Source organism: Cervus elaphus, chromosome 25 (assembly GCF_910594005.1).
Source record: "Cervus elaphus chromosome 25, mCerEla1.1, whole genome shotgun sequence".
NCBI lineage: Eukaryota > Metazoa > Chordata > Mammalia > Artiodactyla > Cervidae > Cervus > Cervus elaphus.
Window position 1 is genome coordinate 42,102,393 of NC_057839.1, and position 17,936 is coordinate 42,120,328.

Below are 17,936 nucleotides of genomic sequence, written 5' to 3' on the forward strand. Positions count from 1 at the left end.
TATTTTGAATCACAGATATGACACGCAATAAGCTTTTAAATATATGAACAGATATTCCCACCCCTTTTCCCAGTGTCCCACTGCTGCAGTCTTACCTGCTGTCCTAAGACAGGATACCAGCCTTCCAGCTCGCTCACCCTTTCTCTCGGTAACCAGCTCTCTGACTTTCTGTTCTTTGCTCTTCCCTTTTCTCCCAGTCAGTACAGCTTTGGCTTAATTTCCTTCCCGAACAGCCTTGATGCCTTGAACTATCACATCAACCATCCCCTAGTCTTCTCTTAGCCATCCATCAGCCTCTCACCCCAGGATCCTGATTCTGATCAACCCACCATAATGATTTTTGCTCTTATAATAAGCCTACTGTACACTTCTTAAAATAATAATTCAACTTGGTGAATTTGTGCCCTTATAAATCAATGTCTTTAACCCCAGCTGAGTCCCCAGCCTTACCTGACAGTCTTCCTACCTGTCCTAAGTCAGCTTCCTTTCTCATTGCTCTCACAATCTTTCTACTCCTCTTTGTTCTCTTTCGTGGGCATTTTGGCCAACTCAGTGATTGGCTGAACACCCAGGTGTCAATTTCTCTGAGCCAAATATCTCTCCAGAAGACCAGATCCAGGCTCCTGGCCCTCAATGTTATGGTGAGGAAAGCATTATTGCTGCTGTCCCATTTGTTAAAGGATAATGTCACTTACCTGTTCTCAGTTAAGCATAACTGGCCCTATCATCACACTAAAGTTCCATTGGCTAGGAAAGAATCTCATCTTGGCACTAGGCATTCTTCCAGTCTCTGCCTTTGCCAAGGGACTGCAGAAAGAAATAATGACATTCTCAGTGGATTAGGTCAAGGCACCAGTTGGTATTTCAGTCCTCAGTTATATGAGAATTTCCTAAGTAAAACAGTGTTAACTCATGATGAAAAAATGAGAATTAGGTAAGAAAATACATTACTTATTCACTTGCTGCTGCTGCTGCTAAGTTGCTTCAGTCATGTCCGACTCTGTGCAACCCCATAGACAGCAGCCCACCAGGCTCCCCCGTCCCTGGGATTCTCCAGGCAAGAACACTGGAGTGGGTTACCATTTCCTTCTCTAGCGCATGAAAGTGAAAAGTGAAAGTGAAGTCGCTCAGTCGTGTCCAACTCTTAGTGACCCCGTGGACTGCAGCCTACCAGGCTCCTCCATCCATGGGATTTTCCAGGCAAGAGGACTGGAGTGGGGTGCCATTGCCTTCTCCACTTATTCACTTACATAGGGGTAAAAGCCCCAGTAAAAGACTGGGACCTGATTTCTCTATGTAATACTCAAGATAGGATACTCTTCAGTTCAGATGACAGGGTCAAGAATTGGTGATACACTTCTGCACAGGAAAGGAAATAGCCATCAGAGTAAAGAGGTAACCTAGAGTATGGGAGAAAAATGTGCATACTATATATACAATAAGAAGTTAATGTCTAAAACATATGAGAAACTCCTACAATTCAATGGCAGAAAAATAGATAACCTGATTTAAAAATGAACAAAAGACTTGAATAGACATTTCTCCAAAGATATGCAAATGAACAACAGATACATGAAAAGGTGCTCAACATCATTAAACATAGAGAAATACAAGTGAAACTCATGAGATATCACCTCACAACTGTTAGGATGGCTGTTACCAACACACATAAGATAGTATTGGTGTGGATGTGGAGAAATTGGAATCCTGTGCACTGTTGGTGGGAATGTACAGTGATGCAGCCACTATGGAAAACTGTATGGGAGTTCCTCAAAAAATTAAAGATAATGTAGTTTTAATTAAATTGAAATATTTGGTTTTAATTAAACTATAATATTTCATTTTAATTAAATTTAAATATTTAATTTTGATTAAATTAAAATACTTAAATACATGTTTACCTTTAATTAAATTTAAATATTTAATTTTTGATTAAAATTTAATTTTTACCATTCAGTTCAGTTCAGTCGCTCAGTCGTGTCTGACTCTTTGCGACCCCATGAATCGCAGCACGCAGACCTAGCAATTCCAATTCTAGGTATATATCCAAAAGAATAAAATCAGGATATTGAAATGACATTTGTACTCCCAAGCTCATAGTGACATTATTCACACTAGTCAAGATATGGATGGAAACAACCCAGATGTTCATCAACAAATGAATGGATAAAGAAAATGTGGTATATGCCTATCACAGAATATTGTTCAACTTTAGAAAAGAAGTGAATTCTGTCATTTTGGCAATATGAATGCACCTAGGAACAATTATGCGAAGTGAAACAGGTCAATCGCAAAAGGACAAATGCTACAGGATTCCACATATAGGAGAACCTATAATAGCCAAACTCACTGAGGCAGAGAAGAGAACAGTGGTTGCTGAGGGAACAATGGACAGTTGCTGTTCAATAAGCATGAAGTTTCACTTACGCAAGATGAGTGTGGCTCGAGCTTTGCTATACAACACATTGCCTGTGGTTAACAACACTGTATTGTTCCCTTAAAAATTATGAAATGGGTAGGTCTCATATTAAGTGTTCTTACCACACACACACACGAAAGGGACACAAGGAAACTCTTGGAGCTGATGGATATGTCTATTGCCTTCATTGTGGCGATGGTTTCACAGGTGTTTGTATGAGTCCAAACTCACCAAATTATAAAATTAAATATGTATAGTATTTTATATATCAGCTGCATCCCCAAGAAAGCTGGTTTTTTTTAAAGAAATAATGATAGGAAATTAGAGTGATTTCCTTCTGTAAAGAAACGCAGCCTGTGGGGTGGCTGTCTGCCCTCCTAAGAGTCACAGGGAGGAGAGCCTTCCTGAAGTCGTTGTTACATTGGTAGCAGCAGCAAAGCCCTCTCTGATCTGCTGAAGGCAGAAAGACAGTATTATCTATCATAGCCCTGTTGCCAGATCACAGGGCACGGAAGAGAGGGACGTCTGTTCGTTTTCCCCTGAGAGCCTTCCAGGTTCTGTGTAGCCAGGAGGACCGGCTTCCACCTTCCAAGCCTTCGGTTCTGTGCTCAGTTCAGTGCTGACCGCGCTGTGCGCGGCTGCTGGAGGAGCAGAGGGTGAAGTCTCCGCGAGCACCACGCACTGTGCCCCGGGTCAGCATCTGACGGGGGTGTTTCCTTCCCCACCCCTGCCCCCGAGGGATGCAGGCAGATGTTGGTGGAGGAGAAGGATGCACTCAAGGGTTTGTTTTTCTGAACTTCTTTCCTTTTTCTTCATATTTTGCCACTATTTTTTGGCACTTCATGCTGCTTGCAGGGTCTTAGTTCCCCAACCAAGGATTTAACCCATGGCCCCTACAGTGGAAACTCAGAGTCTTAATCACTGGACCACCAGGGAAGTCCCTCTTCACATTTTTTATACATCCCCTCTTGGTAGAGATTTTTAGAAACACTTTATTATGTTGCAAAGTATGTTTCCCTGGCTTGTTCCAAATCAGTGAAGAAATGAAGTCCCTGGGGACAGATGTGTAAAGTTTAGCTTATTAGAGGATGACCAAGCTTGACATAAATACATCATTGTAAAGGGCTGGCATTTTACCTATGGCCACTGAAGGCACATATCCAGACTGTTTCTTCCCTTTCCATTGTGATTAGCGTAATTGAGTTTTTTTTAAAATCTCTTAGCATTTTGTTTTTCCCAATTGGGTCAAGTGGCACAATCTTCAAACATAAAGAAAGTCAGAGATGGTTAAGCTGAGGAATGGTGCTATTTTCTATCTGTGGGCATTCATTCTCTATTTAGCTAGTGGAGGGAGAGTGTATTTTAAGACCTAAATGGTTATTCCTTTCAGTCGATTCAAGGTGGCTTTAAAATAAGAAAGGAACTTATCTTTGAGAGAGAGAAAAAAACTACTTGGGCACAATTCTTCTTCCCAAACAGAAAAGAAAAATCCCACTAAGAGAATAAGGTGTGGTTTTCCCTCTTTCTATCATTGAAATGTGGTTAAGGAATATAAGCCATAGACAGGAGCCAGGGACAAAGGACTTCAGCGGAAGCTCACGTGTTTCATGACTTTCCATCGAAATGTTACCATTCTTGGTATCTGATGCCACCAAACACCCCAAGTTTAATTACTCTCCTTTTCCAGTATGGGAATTGGATGGGAAAGACGTGGCTGTACTGGTAAGCTGCCAGAGTCTAGCCTCGGCAGGATCCAGGGGGTACCCTCAGGATGAACGGCGTCGGCCAGAGAGGACACGTGAGACCAGCCTTGATAGGGCCAAGTCTTCGAGGGAGAGAGAGAGAAAGAGAGAAAGAGAGAGAGAGAGTGAGAGAGTGACCAGACAGGGGGTGCAGCTGAGTCTGGCAGGGTCTGGCAATGCTTTATTTTTTACCGTAGCTTTTATACCCTAAATTAGTACATTTCTAAGGGGAAGATAGTTTAACATTACATCAGCTTGTTCTTCACGAAACCAGGATGTTTTCTGCATACTTCTTTGTTTATGAGGGTCTTGTACATTATCTTCTGGCCTTGGGGCCTATTAACATTTTATGCAAGTCAGGTGAATGTAAACCTATTTTCTGTTTCTATGGTGACCTTAACTGAAAGGTAGCAGTCTCATAGGGCAACAGTACAGAGTGGAAGTATAACCTTGTTAACACAAAAATTAATCCTTCTGCAGAAGTTGTCAGTTGAGTTTATCTAAGAAGTTTATCCCACATTGACTCTGCGACTTTGGTGAGGCAGCTTTTACCTAGCACTCCTGGCTGACAATTAACAACCATCTCATTGTTACCACACTAGGGCTAAGCTCTTATTTTTCTAGATCTTTAACTATATTAACAATGGTTTCCATAACACAACCTTAGCACATTAAGAGTAAAAACACAGCAGGCAAATGTTAACCCAATAACCACTTTTAGAATAATTTTTCTTATGTTTTCTAATAGGACTCCTTCACCCCCTAAAAAGGCTCTATGTCTATTAGGGCCTTTATATGACCAGGTTCTTTATGCTGTTTTATGATTAGGGTATTATGAGCAGTCATGCATATCAGTACCAAGGGCATAAATGCATTTGGCTAACAAACTACCAGCAAAGGAGTTTAAATTAAAACACTCCTTTCACCCTGGATAATCTCATAAAATACCACCACCTGGGAAACTTATTGATTAAAGTTCTAAATTGATTCTTATTTGGGAAGAGATCGGAGAAGGCCTTCTGCCTGTGTCACAGAAATTAGGGAGTAGTCTATTGAGGCAGGCATCAGAAAGACAGATACCATCTTTAAGGTGAGCGCCGGGGGCAGCTTTTCGGAATCCCTGAAAACCTGATCTGCCTTGCCTGTCAGGCTTTCTCCTCGTGACCTTGTCATGGGTGGAATCTCCTGAGCTGGCCTTTTCAAAACTCCTGAAAACCTGATCCGCCATGCCTGTCAGGTTTTCTCCCTCATGACCTTGTCATGGGTAGGGTCTCGTGTGTTGGCTCCCGGCAGTAAGCAGAAGAGAAGGAACAAGTGGAGAGGGAAGGGTGATGGCTGAGAAGGACCGATGGACAGAACACTGAGAGGGGATCGGGTCCAGGCACATGAGCAAGATTAGTCCTGGCTCAGGGGAGAAACAACCCGTTTCTCCCGTGGAGCTGGAAGGAAGGAGGTCAGGATGGCTGGGATACGGTAAGTGTGATAGGGGCTGGGATCATAGGAGGCTCCCTAGAGTCTGATGTGGGTCTGCATGTCTGAGATCTCATCCTGTGTGGGACTGGAGTGGTCTCAGCATGAAACCAGGAAAGTAAAGGGAGTGAGTGACCGACTGTAGGTGATGATGACTATAGCCATTGCATCATCCCTGGGAATCTCATTAGAGAGGAGAGGGCGTGAGGTTTGCACATCTGAAAGAGATTTGCTGCTCCAATGACTCTTGATTCTAAGATGTTTTTCACTGTTTTGTTTTTGAAACTGTTTTTAATTTTGCTTCTCACTCAGGGGAAACTGCAGACCCATTCAATGTATACCTTGTTTCTCTAAAGCAGTATTTCCTTTATCATCAGTGGATGCTTTGAGTATTGCCCTGGTCACCACCAGGAAAAGGAAATGTTTCTTTATAGACTCCATTTCTATTCTTTATTCTTTTTTTTTTCCCATTCATTTTTATTAGTTGGAGGCTAATTACTTTACAATATTGTAGTGGTTTTTGCCAACATTGACATGAATCAGCCATGGATTTACATGTATTCCCCATCCCGATCCCCCCTCCCACCTCCCTCTCTACCCAGTCCCTCTGGGTCTTCCCAGTGCACCAGCCCCGAGCACTTGTCTCATGCATCCAACCTGGGCTGGTGATCTGTTTCACCCTAGATAATATACATGTTTCGATGCTGTTCTCTCGAAACATCCCACCCTCGCCTTCTCCCACAGAGTCCAAAAGTCTGTTGTGCACATCTGTGTCTCTTTTTCTGTTTTGCATATAGGGTTATCATTAGCATCTTTCTAAATTCCATATATATGTGTTAGTATACTGTATTGGTCTTTATCTTTCTGGCTTACTTCACTCTCTATAATGGGCTCCAGTTTCACCCATCTCATTAGAACTGATTCAAATGAATTCTTTTTAATGGCTGAGTAATATTCCACGGTGTATATGTACCACAGCTTCCTTATCCATTCTTCTGCTGATGGGCATCTAGGTTGCTTCCATGTCCTGGCTATTATAAACAGTGCTGCAATGAACAGCCCTGCCATGTACTGGAGGAGGAAATGGCAACCCACTCCAGTATTCCTGCCTAGAGAATCCCATGGACAGAGGAGCCTGGTAGGTTACAATCCTTGGGCTTGCAGGAGTCGGACATGACTCAGAGCCTAAACCACCACTACCACCTGCCGTGTGCAAGTCAGTGTTCAGTATTTCTGTGTTCTAATCCACGGGAGTTAGTGTTTTAGGGCCCTTTCCAGTTGTTTCTTGGATACCAAGTATTTGTCTTGGCCACCAACTCGGTAGTCAATACCTGATATAGGAACAATGACTAGTGTGTACATTTTGCATGTAACACAAGTGTAAAACACATGTACTGGCCTTCAGCCCTGATCTCGTCCAGAGTAAAGGGGGAAGAAGAGCCAGAGGTCCAGGGCAGGTGTGGCATCTCCTGCCCATGTCCCTCATCCTTAACCTCTCTTCCCTGTAGATGGTCGGCTGCGATTATGAGATCGACTCCAACGCCACGGAGGACCGCTGTGGTGTGTGCCTTGGGGATGGCTCAGCCTGCCAGACTGTGAAGAAGATGTTTAAGCAGAAAGAAGGATCTGGTAATAAACAAATAATTGCAGTGGCAGGGGACTGAGGATGAAGGTCAAGATGGAGTGCTATTTTTTTTAGCAGATTGTAACTTTTTAAGCAGATTGTTAACTTTCACAGAATTCAAAATAGATAGAGCCTTGGCTACAAAGACTCCTTGGCAGTTGTAGAAAAGGGATTGATTACTAAGCAACTACAGGAAGCATTACATTGAACTAGGGATCCAAGATGGCTGAGTGGCTGCCCACAGGACCAGGTTTAGTAGTGTGATCCCTGGGAGAGGATCCAGGGCTGAGGGCCAGTGGACCGAGGCCTGAGGGAGAGAAGGGAATGAAAAGCTGGTGGAGGAGGATGCAGACATGGGACAGGTTCCATAACTGAGGGCAGAGAAGCCAGCAGTGGGTTTAAAGGCAGAAGAATCAAGATGTAGCTTTAGGACCAGAGGAGAAGCAAGGCAGGGTTACTTCAATTTGCTCTTATTCCCAATCCCTCCCCATAAGAGGGTCCCTCCCAGTGGTGCCTTAAGTATCTCCAGGTGGCTTCTCCCAGCTAACACGTGCTCCTTACCCACACCCCACCCTTCCTTCCCCATGATTATCTTTTTTGAGATTTCTTCCTTTAACAGCTTCAGGCTACTAATAATCTTTGGGGTTGGAGAGCTCATCCCCCTTGCTCCTCCCCAGAAATAACCAGACAGGTAAGGGAGTATCATTAAGCCAGTTACGTTATATGGGAGCCAGTATAGAAGTTGTTGTACTTCAGAATTTTCCCTGCATAGGAGCGACGGAGTTGAGACAGTACACAACAGCTCTCATCAATCATTGCTTGAGGCTACTCTGGGGAGGTCAGGGGTCCAGTGGTTGATTCTCTGGATTCCAAGGGAAGCAGGTGCTGGGAGTAGGGAGGCCAGTGTGCCCCACCCAGGTAGAGAGGGGACGGTACCCCTGTGCTGGGGCTGGGGTGACGCCCAGGGCAGAAGTCGGATCCTGGGGCACCTCCCTTCTAAACATGCTTACCACCTGGGATGAAGTGACTAAGTATGCCCAAGAGATTCTTCATTAACTGACCTGTTGTTCCCTAGTGCACATAAGAGTGGATAACCCAGATTTAACTTCCATCCTCGTTTTTTGATCTTTGACTATTGAATCAGTAAGGTAAAATTGTAAAGTGAAATGCTTGTCCTGCCCTTTCAAATTATGGTTGCGGGATTATATTTCATGTCTACTATTTGATAGCTTTATTATGCATGAAACAGCTTTTGCATTTTAGTAAGGATGTGAATGACAACCCATCTATCTTAAGTGTATGGTCAAGTGTCCTGTGATAGCTAATATTTATTCAGTCTTTACAAAGGTGTTATGTAAATAATTTTCATTATTTAGATGTGACCTTATTTACTTGGATTAGTAGAAGTCAGACTTAAAATTGCATTCCTTTATTTATCCTGTTTTATTTCTTTCTTGTGGCCTCAGACATGATATGCTCTTAACATTATGGTGTGTGTGCTTAGTCTCCCAGTCGTGTCCAACTCTTTGTGACCCTTTGGGCTGTAGCCCACCAGGCTCTTCTGTCCATGGGATTTTCCAGGCAAGAATACTGGAGTGGGTTGTCATTTCCTTCTCCATAACAGAGCTTCCCTGATAGCTCAGTTGGTAAAGAATCTGCCTGCAATGCAGGAGACCCTGGTTCAATTCCTGAGTCGGGAACATCTGCTGGAGAAGGGATAGGCTACCCACTCCAGTATTCTTGGGCTTCCCTGGTGGCTCAGCTGGTAAAGAATCCACCTGCAATGTGGGAGACCTGGGTTCAATCCCTGAGTTGGGAAGATGCCCTGGAGAAGAGAAAGGCTACCCACTCCAGTATTCTGGCCTGGAGAATTCAATGGACTGTATAGTCCATGGGGTCGCAAAGAGTCGGATAGGACTGAGTGACTTTCGCTTTCACTTTCTCCGTAACATTCTGGTAACTCCTTTGAAAAGCAGAGTTTTCATTCTCAAATCTCTACAGCTTAACCTTTTAAGTCCTTAGGAAGTCAGGCTTTAGTTCTGGGATCTCATCTCTGCCCTGGTGTCCTAGGGGTGAGGAAAACGAACCAGAAACATCTTGAGTTTTCCTCCCGCTACCACACCTACCTCAGAAACTGCAGCCCATCTGGCTGTATGCCCACCACTGAGCATTTTTATCCCCATTGCCTTTCTGCTTTCTGATGGCTGTTGGCATCCAGAGAGTGTGTCAACTTTATGCTGTTTTTGCCCTGACAGCTTTCTCAAAGCCCTCTGGCACGGCCACCCACAGCACAGTAGAGGAACCCAGTAAGCACTCATTCTGGACTCTGCGGCACCCAGTTGGGGATCTGTGTTCCATATACCCACTGGACACTGGCCGGAACCCACTTTTGCTACATGCCCGATAAAGCTAGAAACGTTGTAAAGAAGCTGGCTGCCCCCACCACCACTCCCAGTCTGAGTGAGGCCTAACAGTGATGGAAAATTTTGTGAAAGGGAATCAGATTGTTTTGGAGGGGAAGATGATGTATGCAAAGGCCAAAATCAAAAGAGAAAGTTCCTCTCCTGGAAGACACCCACTGTATTAGTTGTTTTCTGTACTTGTTTACATGCTCTCTTGTGTTGCTGCCCTTTTTGCACCTTATATTGTATCCTTTTTTTCTAACACAATGCAATCTGAAGGCTGAATTGTCTTTCAGGCTTTTTCTCCACCCAGCCCCAAATCAGCAAACACAAAGGATATATATGAATATATATATATATAGTAGGTATTCAATTTACTCATGTAAATTTCAGTGAAAAAAATCTTTCATAGGGTGGATTCTATATTCCTTTGACAATAAAGGAGGCAAATCTTTATTCTCTAGTTATGTTGACATAATATCTGAGTAGGTATTTTCTCCTAGATGTCCAGCCTGTGGTTTTGCTGGAGTGTTGTAACTCTTTTATAGCACAAATATTGTTATAATACTGCATACCCAGTATTAAAATATTAGGTTTTAGTCACTTTCTGCTTCTAGCCAAAAGATTGTTATTCACTCCTTCAGTCATGTCCAACTGTTTGTGAACCTGTGGACTGCAGCACGCCAAGCTTCCCTGTCCTTCACCATCTCCTGTAGTTTGCTCAGACTTGTGTCCATTGAATCAATGATACCATCCAACCATCTCACCCTCTGTCATCCCCTTCTCTTCCTACCTTCAAGCTTTCCCAGAATCAGGGTCTTTTTTCAATGAGTTGGCTCATTGGTGAGCCAGCCCAAAGATGGAAATCTCTGAATCCTTCCTTTTTTTGTGCATGTTCTAAAGTATTCTTTTCTCTTTGTCTCTCCACCCAGAGCTGCTGTTGTTGACAGCAAGCTGGTCACGAGGGTCCCATTTGCCTTCAAGAGTCTGTGGCTTGTGACAGTCCCTTCTGGAGAATTATTCCCAGAACAAGTGTGTGTTCATAGCTGCAACATGGGGCTGATTGATTGAAGATGGCTTTGTTATTCCAGGACTTGTGCATGAGATCCCCAGAGCCTTGTCATCACTGTTCTTAACCATGACCTTGAAAGAAAATCCAGTATCTTTCTTCTAAGGAAAGTAAGAAGCCATCAGGCAACCCTGAAAAGCAATGAACTTGGGCAACAGGTGCAGACTAGCTGTTGTGGCAAAATTATCTCCATGACTAGGAAATAACGAGAATATGTGCTCAGTCACTCACAAGGATTAAAAAATCCTTCAGAGCTTGCATGGCCACACTGATCCGTGGCTTCTGCCTGAGTTCTTCTCTTTTTTTTTCCTGCTTTACTTTGGCTGTCAGCTTTTTTTCCAGTAGAAATATAGGTGAAAAAGTCTGCAATAGAGATGTCCGTGGCAGTCATACCCAATACCTCCTCCTCCCTGGCTGCTGCTGCTCTTGATGATGGAGGCGTGAAATACTAGTCAAGCCTTTTTCTTTATTTTTTGTGAGTGCTTCTAAGAAACAGAGAGGATGATGTGGAGTTGAAGTATGCTCAGAGGCAAAAAGACTGGGTTACTGGTCTAGATTGCCATTGACCTTGGGGAAGCCACTTCTCTGGGGCATTTCTGAGGCCCCGTCCAACCCTCCATGGTGTATTTTCTCTTCCCCATTCCCAGCACCAAGGCTGATCGTTTGTTGGTATCTAAGTGTTAAAGTTGGGCAGAATTTTTTGGAGAAGGTGTCTTTACTCATGGCTGCCCTGGAATGTCCCAACAGCTAAGTTTCCATCTTTCTCTGAGAAGAGGAACTCTGCTTAGTAGATCTGACGCTGCATACTAGATGGTGACATCTAGTCCTTTAAGTAGGACCATGCTTGGGGAACAAAAGGGCTATCATCTTGTAGACCCTGCATAATAACTTCTATTTCCTCTCATGGAGAAAGAGAAAAAAAAATGGCATCTAGGTGTAGCACCTGGTTACTGTGATGGAAAGTGTCTTCAGTTTGAAGAACTTAGGCCCAGAGTACACTGTACGATATACAGGAACTCCTTGGTTCATTTGTTCATTCACTCACTTGCTCTATTACTTGAGAAACTTTAATTGAGCACCTATTGAGTGCTCGGCATGGGGGACAGAATAATGAATAGGATGGTGACTCTTCCCACTGCTTGTTTCCTCACACTATCGGGGTGATGAAACCACCAGGAATCCACTGTGACATTTTGCTCTTAGGGAGGATTTAAATTAGGAGCCTGTTTCGAAAGGAAGTTGGGAGAATATTAAACCCTCTTCTTCCAAGGACACCCTGGGCTTGCCCCCCAGAGCCTTGGCCTTCATCCCAAACTCCTGCAGCCCATTCTCTTTGGTCTAGGACACTGACCCCTTGTTGTCCAGTTCCTCAGCATGATTTATTTCCTGCTGCCTAATCTCCTTGATTCTGTAATACTCACCTACCTTGATCTTTAATATTAGCTAGCTCTTTCATGGCATTTTTTAACTTCTTGCACTTAATCCAATTGACTTCCTAAAACCACCCGTCTGGACTCCTATGGCCTTTATTGGCTTCTCTTGACCCCACCAATGCCAGGTCCTCTGACCACTAACCCAAATCCTGGGCTTATCTCTGAACACCCTGGAACTCTCCTACGACTAATTTTGTCACTTAACTCAGGAGCCAAACCACTAGCCTTGATTCCTACCTCCTTTATTTAGTCCTAACCAGAATATACTCAACTTTTGTTTAAAATCTTTTTATGGAACTAGAACAGTTACCATATAAAGTTCACCTTTAATTTTATGTTTTAAGTACTACATTTGCATATCTATTGAGTAGATTTGATGCACATAGTCTTTTGGCACAATACTTAATTCAATTTCCACTGTCTCATATACCTTACATACAGTTTTTCATTTCTACAATTCAGCATGCTAAAAAAAAGGTCTAGAGTCTAGAGAGCAGAAGAAACACACAGAATGTCCCTCTTCTTAAACTCTTGCTACTAGCATTCATATCTTCAGAAGAAGAGATTCCTGGAATGGAGGAAAACCAGCAGCTGCCTGAAATTGTGTACCTGACCCCCTGGATCCAATCCTGAATTGATTTTGTGTGTTTATATGCTTGGTTCTTCTGGCTGCAGCTCCCTAGGTTCTGCCACTGATCTTTATGGTCAAAAGATTAAATTCACATAGAGTTCAGAATTGACAAAAGTTATAACTTAAATTCCCATCTTAATTCCAAAATGAAGCACATTCTGGACTTTGGCTTGGGGCCTCTAGGCTCTGTGACAAAGTAATGTGATCATGAATATGAACGGAGCCCATGAAGAGCACTCACAGCGCAGGTCGGGGCTGTGGCCTCAGTTTTGAGTGCAGGGTCTATACAAGTCTGGGCAGTAGGATTTGAGATGCTTTTAAGAAATGATATGGCTTCATGACTCAAAGTTGCTCCTAGGCTGTCTCACAATATTCAGTTTATTTCCTATTGATTTAAGAGAGAATAGGGACCACTCTGGGGCTTCCAGGGTGATGCTAGTGGTAAAGAACCTGCCTGCCAATGAAGGAGACGTAAGAACATTAGTTTGATCCCTGGGTCAGGAAGATTCCCTGGAAGAGGGGATGGCAACCGGCTCTAGTATTCTTGCCTGGAGAATCCCATGGACAGAGGAACCTGGCAGGCTACAGTCCATAGGGTTGCAAAGAGTCAGATACGACTGAAGTGTCTTAGCACAGCACATACGGGGCCATTATATGATTTTAGGAAGGTGAAATGACATGAGGAGGTCAGTGTCATAGAAAGACTAGTTTGCCAATGACATACAAAATTGCCTGGAGTAGGAGAGCCCAGTGCTGGGATATCAGCCCAGGTCCAGGAGATGAGGGCCTGGACTAAAGAAGTTCATGTGAAGGGGATGAGAATCACATAAGAAAACATCCCAGAGACAGAATTGGAGGCAGAAGTTAGGAGATGATGATGAGAGGACATGGCTTTCTTGAAAACATATTTACCAAAATAACACCATTACTTGGAAACTGTCCTAAGTCACACTTTCCGGGAAACCTTGAGTTGGAAGGAGTAGGGAGAATGGACACTTCACACAGAAGCTCTCCCATCAGAAGAGCTGAAAGCCCTCCTGGGCTCAGGATGGTGGGCCTTTACCCTGGAAGTGTTCAGAGTCAGGAAGCCTCTGTCTGTTCCCTCTGTTGTTTCCACTGGTTTCCATTGGGTTGGCCAAAAAATTCATTCAGATTTTTCTGTAAGATCTTATGGAAAAACCTGAATGAACTTTTTAACCAACCCAGTAACAAGAGGATCATGGTTGCTTATGGTATGTTCATGACTCCAGGCCCCTTCATACCCTCTTTTGAAATAATTGAGGCTGAAGTTCCAAATCCAGAGCAGTTTAATTCTCAAAGATCTAGCTGATGAATACAATTATATGTAGCTCTTCCTCACTGTGATTTGTGAGCAGATCAAATGCAGGTTTGAATCTGAACCAGACACCAGGGTGTCACTGCCATCAAGCCAGGCTTCAGACAGTGATCTGTCTTTCCCAGGCGAGAAAAATATCTTTCCTCACAGAAACCATGACATCTTGGCCTACAGTGAGGATCGTCTTGCTTGCCACAAACTGACAGAACAAATTAAAAAAAAAAAAAAGAAAAAGGCAAGCTGGTAGTTGTAGATAAATTGCATGGGTTAACAGTATGACCCCTTCATAAACACATTTTTATTTGAAGTGACAGACTGGAAACAAAATAAGACAATGAGCAAATCCCTTTTATAGAATAGTTGGATAAGACACATATTAGCACCAATAATCCATTGTTGCTCCTATGATATGTCTTCAGAAGTGAGGCCAGTCTTCTGCCCCATCCTCAAAGGTCCTGAATATTCTTTTAGCTTAAGATGTTTAGACTCAGGGATGGTTTTTACAGGTGGTCTCCATGAACAAAGAAGAGACTCCTTCTTTGAGGTCAAGATTATGTCTTTCCACTTTCCCCAATACTGGTGCAAAAGGATAGTGTTTACTGACGAAAATGAAAGAAAAGTGATGTGCTGAATGAATATATTAATCGTTCTTACTACTTGAAGTAAGTACTACTTACCAACCCTGAAAATTTTCCCTTGACATAGAATAAATGTCTCAATAACCCTTCACCTCTACAACTTTTTTTATATGATTCTCATTTCTGTAAAGAAGACCCATGAATATGAGACATTCAAGGGGGTTTTTTTCAGGTCTGTTCTACCAATCACATTTTTTCATTAAAGATGCTATTTTAAGTGTATAACAAATCCTGGTTATAGATATGTGTGTATATATGTATACACACATATGGATGATGTAGCATAGATTGCCTCCTCTCTTGGAAAACATTTCTTCATTTTGTAGATAGACAGATGGTCATTCCCTTCCACCTAAATGTCCATTAACAGTATGTTGGTTAAAAAATGGGTTTATGTCGTTTTGGCAGTTGTTGAAATGCTCAAAAATGTGGAAAGATGTGTAAGTTACATTAAATTTAAAAAGCAATAGTTAAAATGTTCATATAGTATGATATATCACTTGTTTAAAAAAGCATGTGTATGTGTGTTTATAAGTACAAAGAAAGGTTTCGAAAGAGAATCCAAGAGACTATTAAGTGTAATTATCTTTGGGATTTAAGACTCTGGGTGGAGGGAAATGGAAACTTTTACTTTTCATTTTACACTCCTCTCTATTGTGGGCTATTTTGTCATGTGTAAGAGTCTGTGGATATGTTATGGTTCTTTTTAACTCCAAATATCAGAATTTTATTTTTTGGGTTTCTCTTTGGTGTTCTTTTGCAAAAACATAAATATGTATTACTTTTGCTCATGGCTAAATCTGCCTCAGTTTACATCTTCTGTCTACAAACTATTCAGAAGCAGAGATTGTATTCAATCAAATCTTTTATTTTAAATTTGATGTACTTCCCCTTTTAATATGGCAGAATCTACACACAATAAATATTTCTAATTTTAATATTCTTAAGTGGAAAATAAAAAGCAAACTCTTGGGGGTTGTTTTCTCAACTATTTCTCATAGCTTTTTTATTTTCTTTGGTTTCTTGTTTGTTTTAAGACAAGGGATATGGTGGTTATCATACTATTTAATGGGCTTTCCAGATGGCTCAGTGGTAAAGAATCCACCTGCTAATGCAGGAGACATGGGTTCAATCCCTGGGTCTGGAAGATCCCCTGGAGAAGGAAATGGCAACCCGCTCCAGTATTCTTGCCTGAGAAATTCCCATGGACAGAAGAGCCTGGCGGGCTACAGTCCATAGGGTCTCAAAAGAGTCAGACACGACTGAGTGACTAAACAACAGCAGCATATCGTTTAACGCCTGTTGACTTTTCTGCATGAGCTCCGCTACGGGAAGCTCTGCGATGGCTGTAGGAAGCAGTGTTCCGAAGTCTTTTTAAACAATTGCATCACCCTCAGTTACATGTGATAAATATTTTGCCCTGCTAGTTGTAAATTAGTAGTTTTAATCAACTGTCTCAGGTGAGTTTGTGAGGGCCTCGTGGAATTTAATCAAGAACTTCATGTCCTTACACTTTGGTTCCTTTAGATGGCAGCTGCCAGTTTGAAAAATAGAGCTGAAGTTGTGGTCTGTACCCAGTTTCTGAGTAAATCATTCCTGCTGGCCTGTTTTGGGTTTTAACACCCAGGATTCTATGCTGTGTTAATGTCTGAGGGAAAGAAAGCAGTCAGGGCACTTTTAGGTGACAGAGATGAGGACTTGCTTGTTAGAATAAAACCTAGGATTAATCCAGTGGGAAATGACAGGATGATCAAGATCTTAAAATCAAGTTTTGTATGGAAAAAGTAAAGGAACAAAGAAAATTTAGCCTAGAAATGGGTAAAATAACTGATTATCAGCACTAGGAAGGATGTCAGACATCATCTCATTCAAGCTCCTTCCTTTTACAGATGACACTCAAAGCAGTTGGATAAGTTGATGGACAGCATGGAGCTTATTCGTGGTGATGCAGAAACTAGAATTGATTTCTGAATCCCACACTCAGTACTCCTTTCCCAGTGCCTTCCCCAGAGTCTTTCCTTCCTATCACAGCTATGAGGTGATGAACATATGCTTCTTACGTTCTTAAGAAGCATAAATAGGATGAATGCATAAAGGGCTTAGCTTAGAGTCTGGCAAAGAGAGGAAACCCTTCATGTTTTAATTCCATTTCTCGCCTGTAGGTCTCCTACCATAATATCCAATAAGTGAGGATAAGACTGTAGCTAGAATTGATCATGGTCTTTAAGTGGATGTTCTGTTTTTTGAGAATGTTGGATTAGAACACATGAGGATAAAACATAAGTTTATATTTCATCAAAACATAAGAAAATATGAAAAAAACTTTTTAATGAATATAATTGTCCAGCAATATAAAAAGCTGTGCTCAGAGCTGAGTTTCTCATCATAAGTTGTATTCAAGTGTGCCAGGTGGCAATCAATGCAAGATTCCCTACAGAATTCTCTTAATAAATTTAAGCTATGATTAAATTATTTCCTCATCTGTTTTTAATTTTCAGGCAATGAGGATGAGGCAAAAGATGTAGCCACCGCAAGTGTTCAGGAAGATTAATCTGATAGCAGCAAAAAATGGGGAAGCAAAATGCAAATGGGAAGCTGGCTAGGGGTTGTAACATCTTGAACTATCAACAGGAAATCACAGAAAAACAAATGCTGGGTCAACCACAAAAGCTTCAGAATCTGATCTGCATTTATTTCACCTCTCCTCTCATAAAACTGATTAAGTACTGAGTCACAAAGCTCCTGAGATTTCTACTCATGGCCAAGCTCCTTAAAGTTCCCCATGATTAGTGCATCTGCCAGTCTCAGTAACCACCCAGCAGGAAGACAAGGGCACTAAATGGTGGAGATGCTGGAAAGAGCATGGATAATGGGTTGGAAACAGACTGCGTTCAGCTAGCCTGCATGCCTTTCTTTTCTCCTTAGGTTATGTTGACATCGGACTGATTCCAAAAGGAGCCAGGGACATACGGGTAATGGAGGTTGAAGGTGCTGGAAACTTTCTGGCCATCAGGAGTGAAGACCCTGAAAAATATTACCTCAATGGAGGATTTATTATCCAGTGGAATGGGAACTACAAGCTGGCAGGGACCATCTTTCAATACGACAGAAAAGGAGACCTGGAGAAACTGATGGCCACGGGTCCCACCAATGAGTCAGTGTGGATCCAGGT

General features: G+C 42.3%; 1 protein-coding gene across 3 annotated transcripts in view; it reads left to right on the plus strand.

Moving 5' to 3' along the window:
* Positions 1-17,936, plus strand: part of ADAMTS12 (ADAM metallopeptidase with thrombospondin type 1 motif 12) — a 378,754-nt gene that overhangs the window by 262,104 nt on the left and 98,714 nt on the right. For 2 of the 3 annotated variants that reach the window (XM_043887192.1, XM_043887194.1), the window contains exons 14-15: positions 7,140-7,260; positions 17,690-17,934. In XM_043887192.1, coding sequence (XP_043743127.1) covers positions 7,140-7,260; positions 17,690-17,934 — 366 coding nt within the window. The remainder of the gene's footprint in view (positions 1-7,139; positions 7,261-17,689; positions 17,935-17,936) is intronic. The other variant, XM_043887193.1, reaches the window with a different exon arrangement.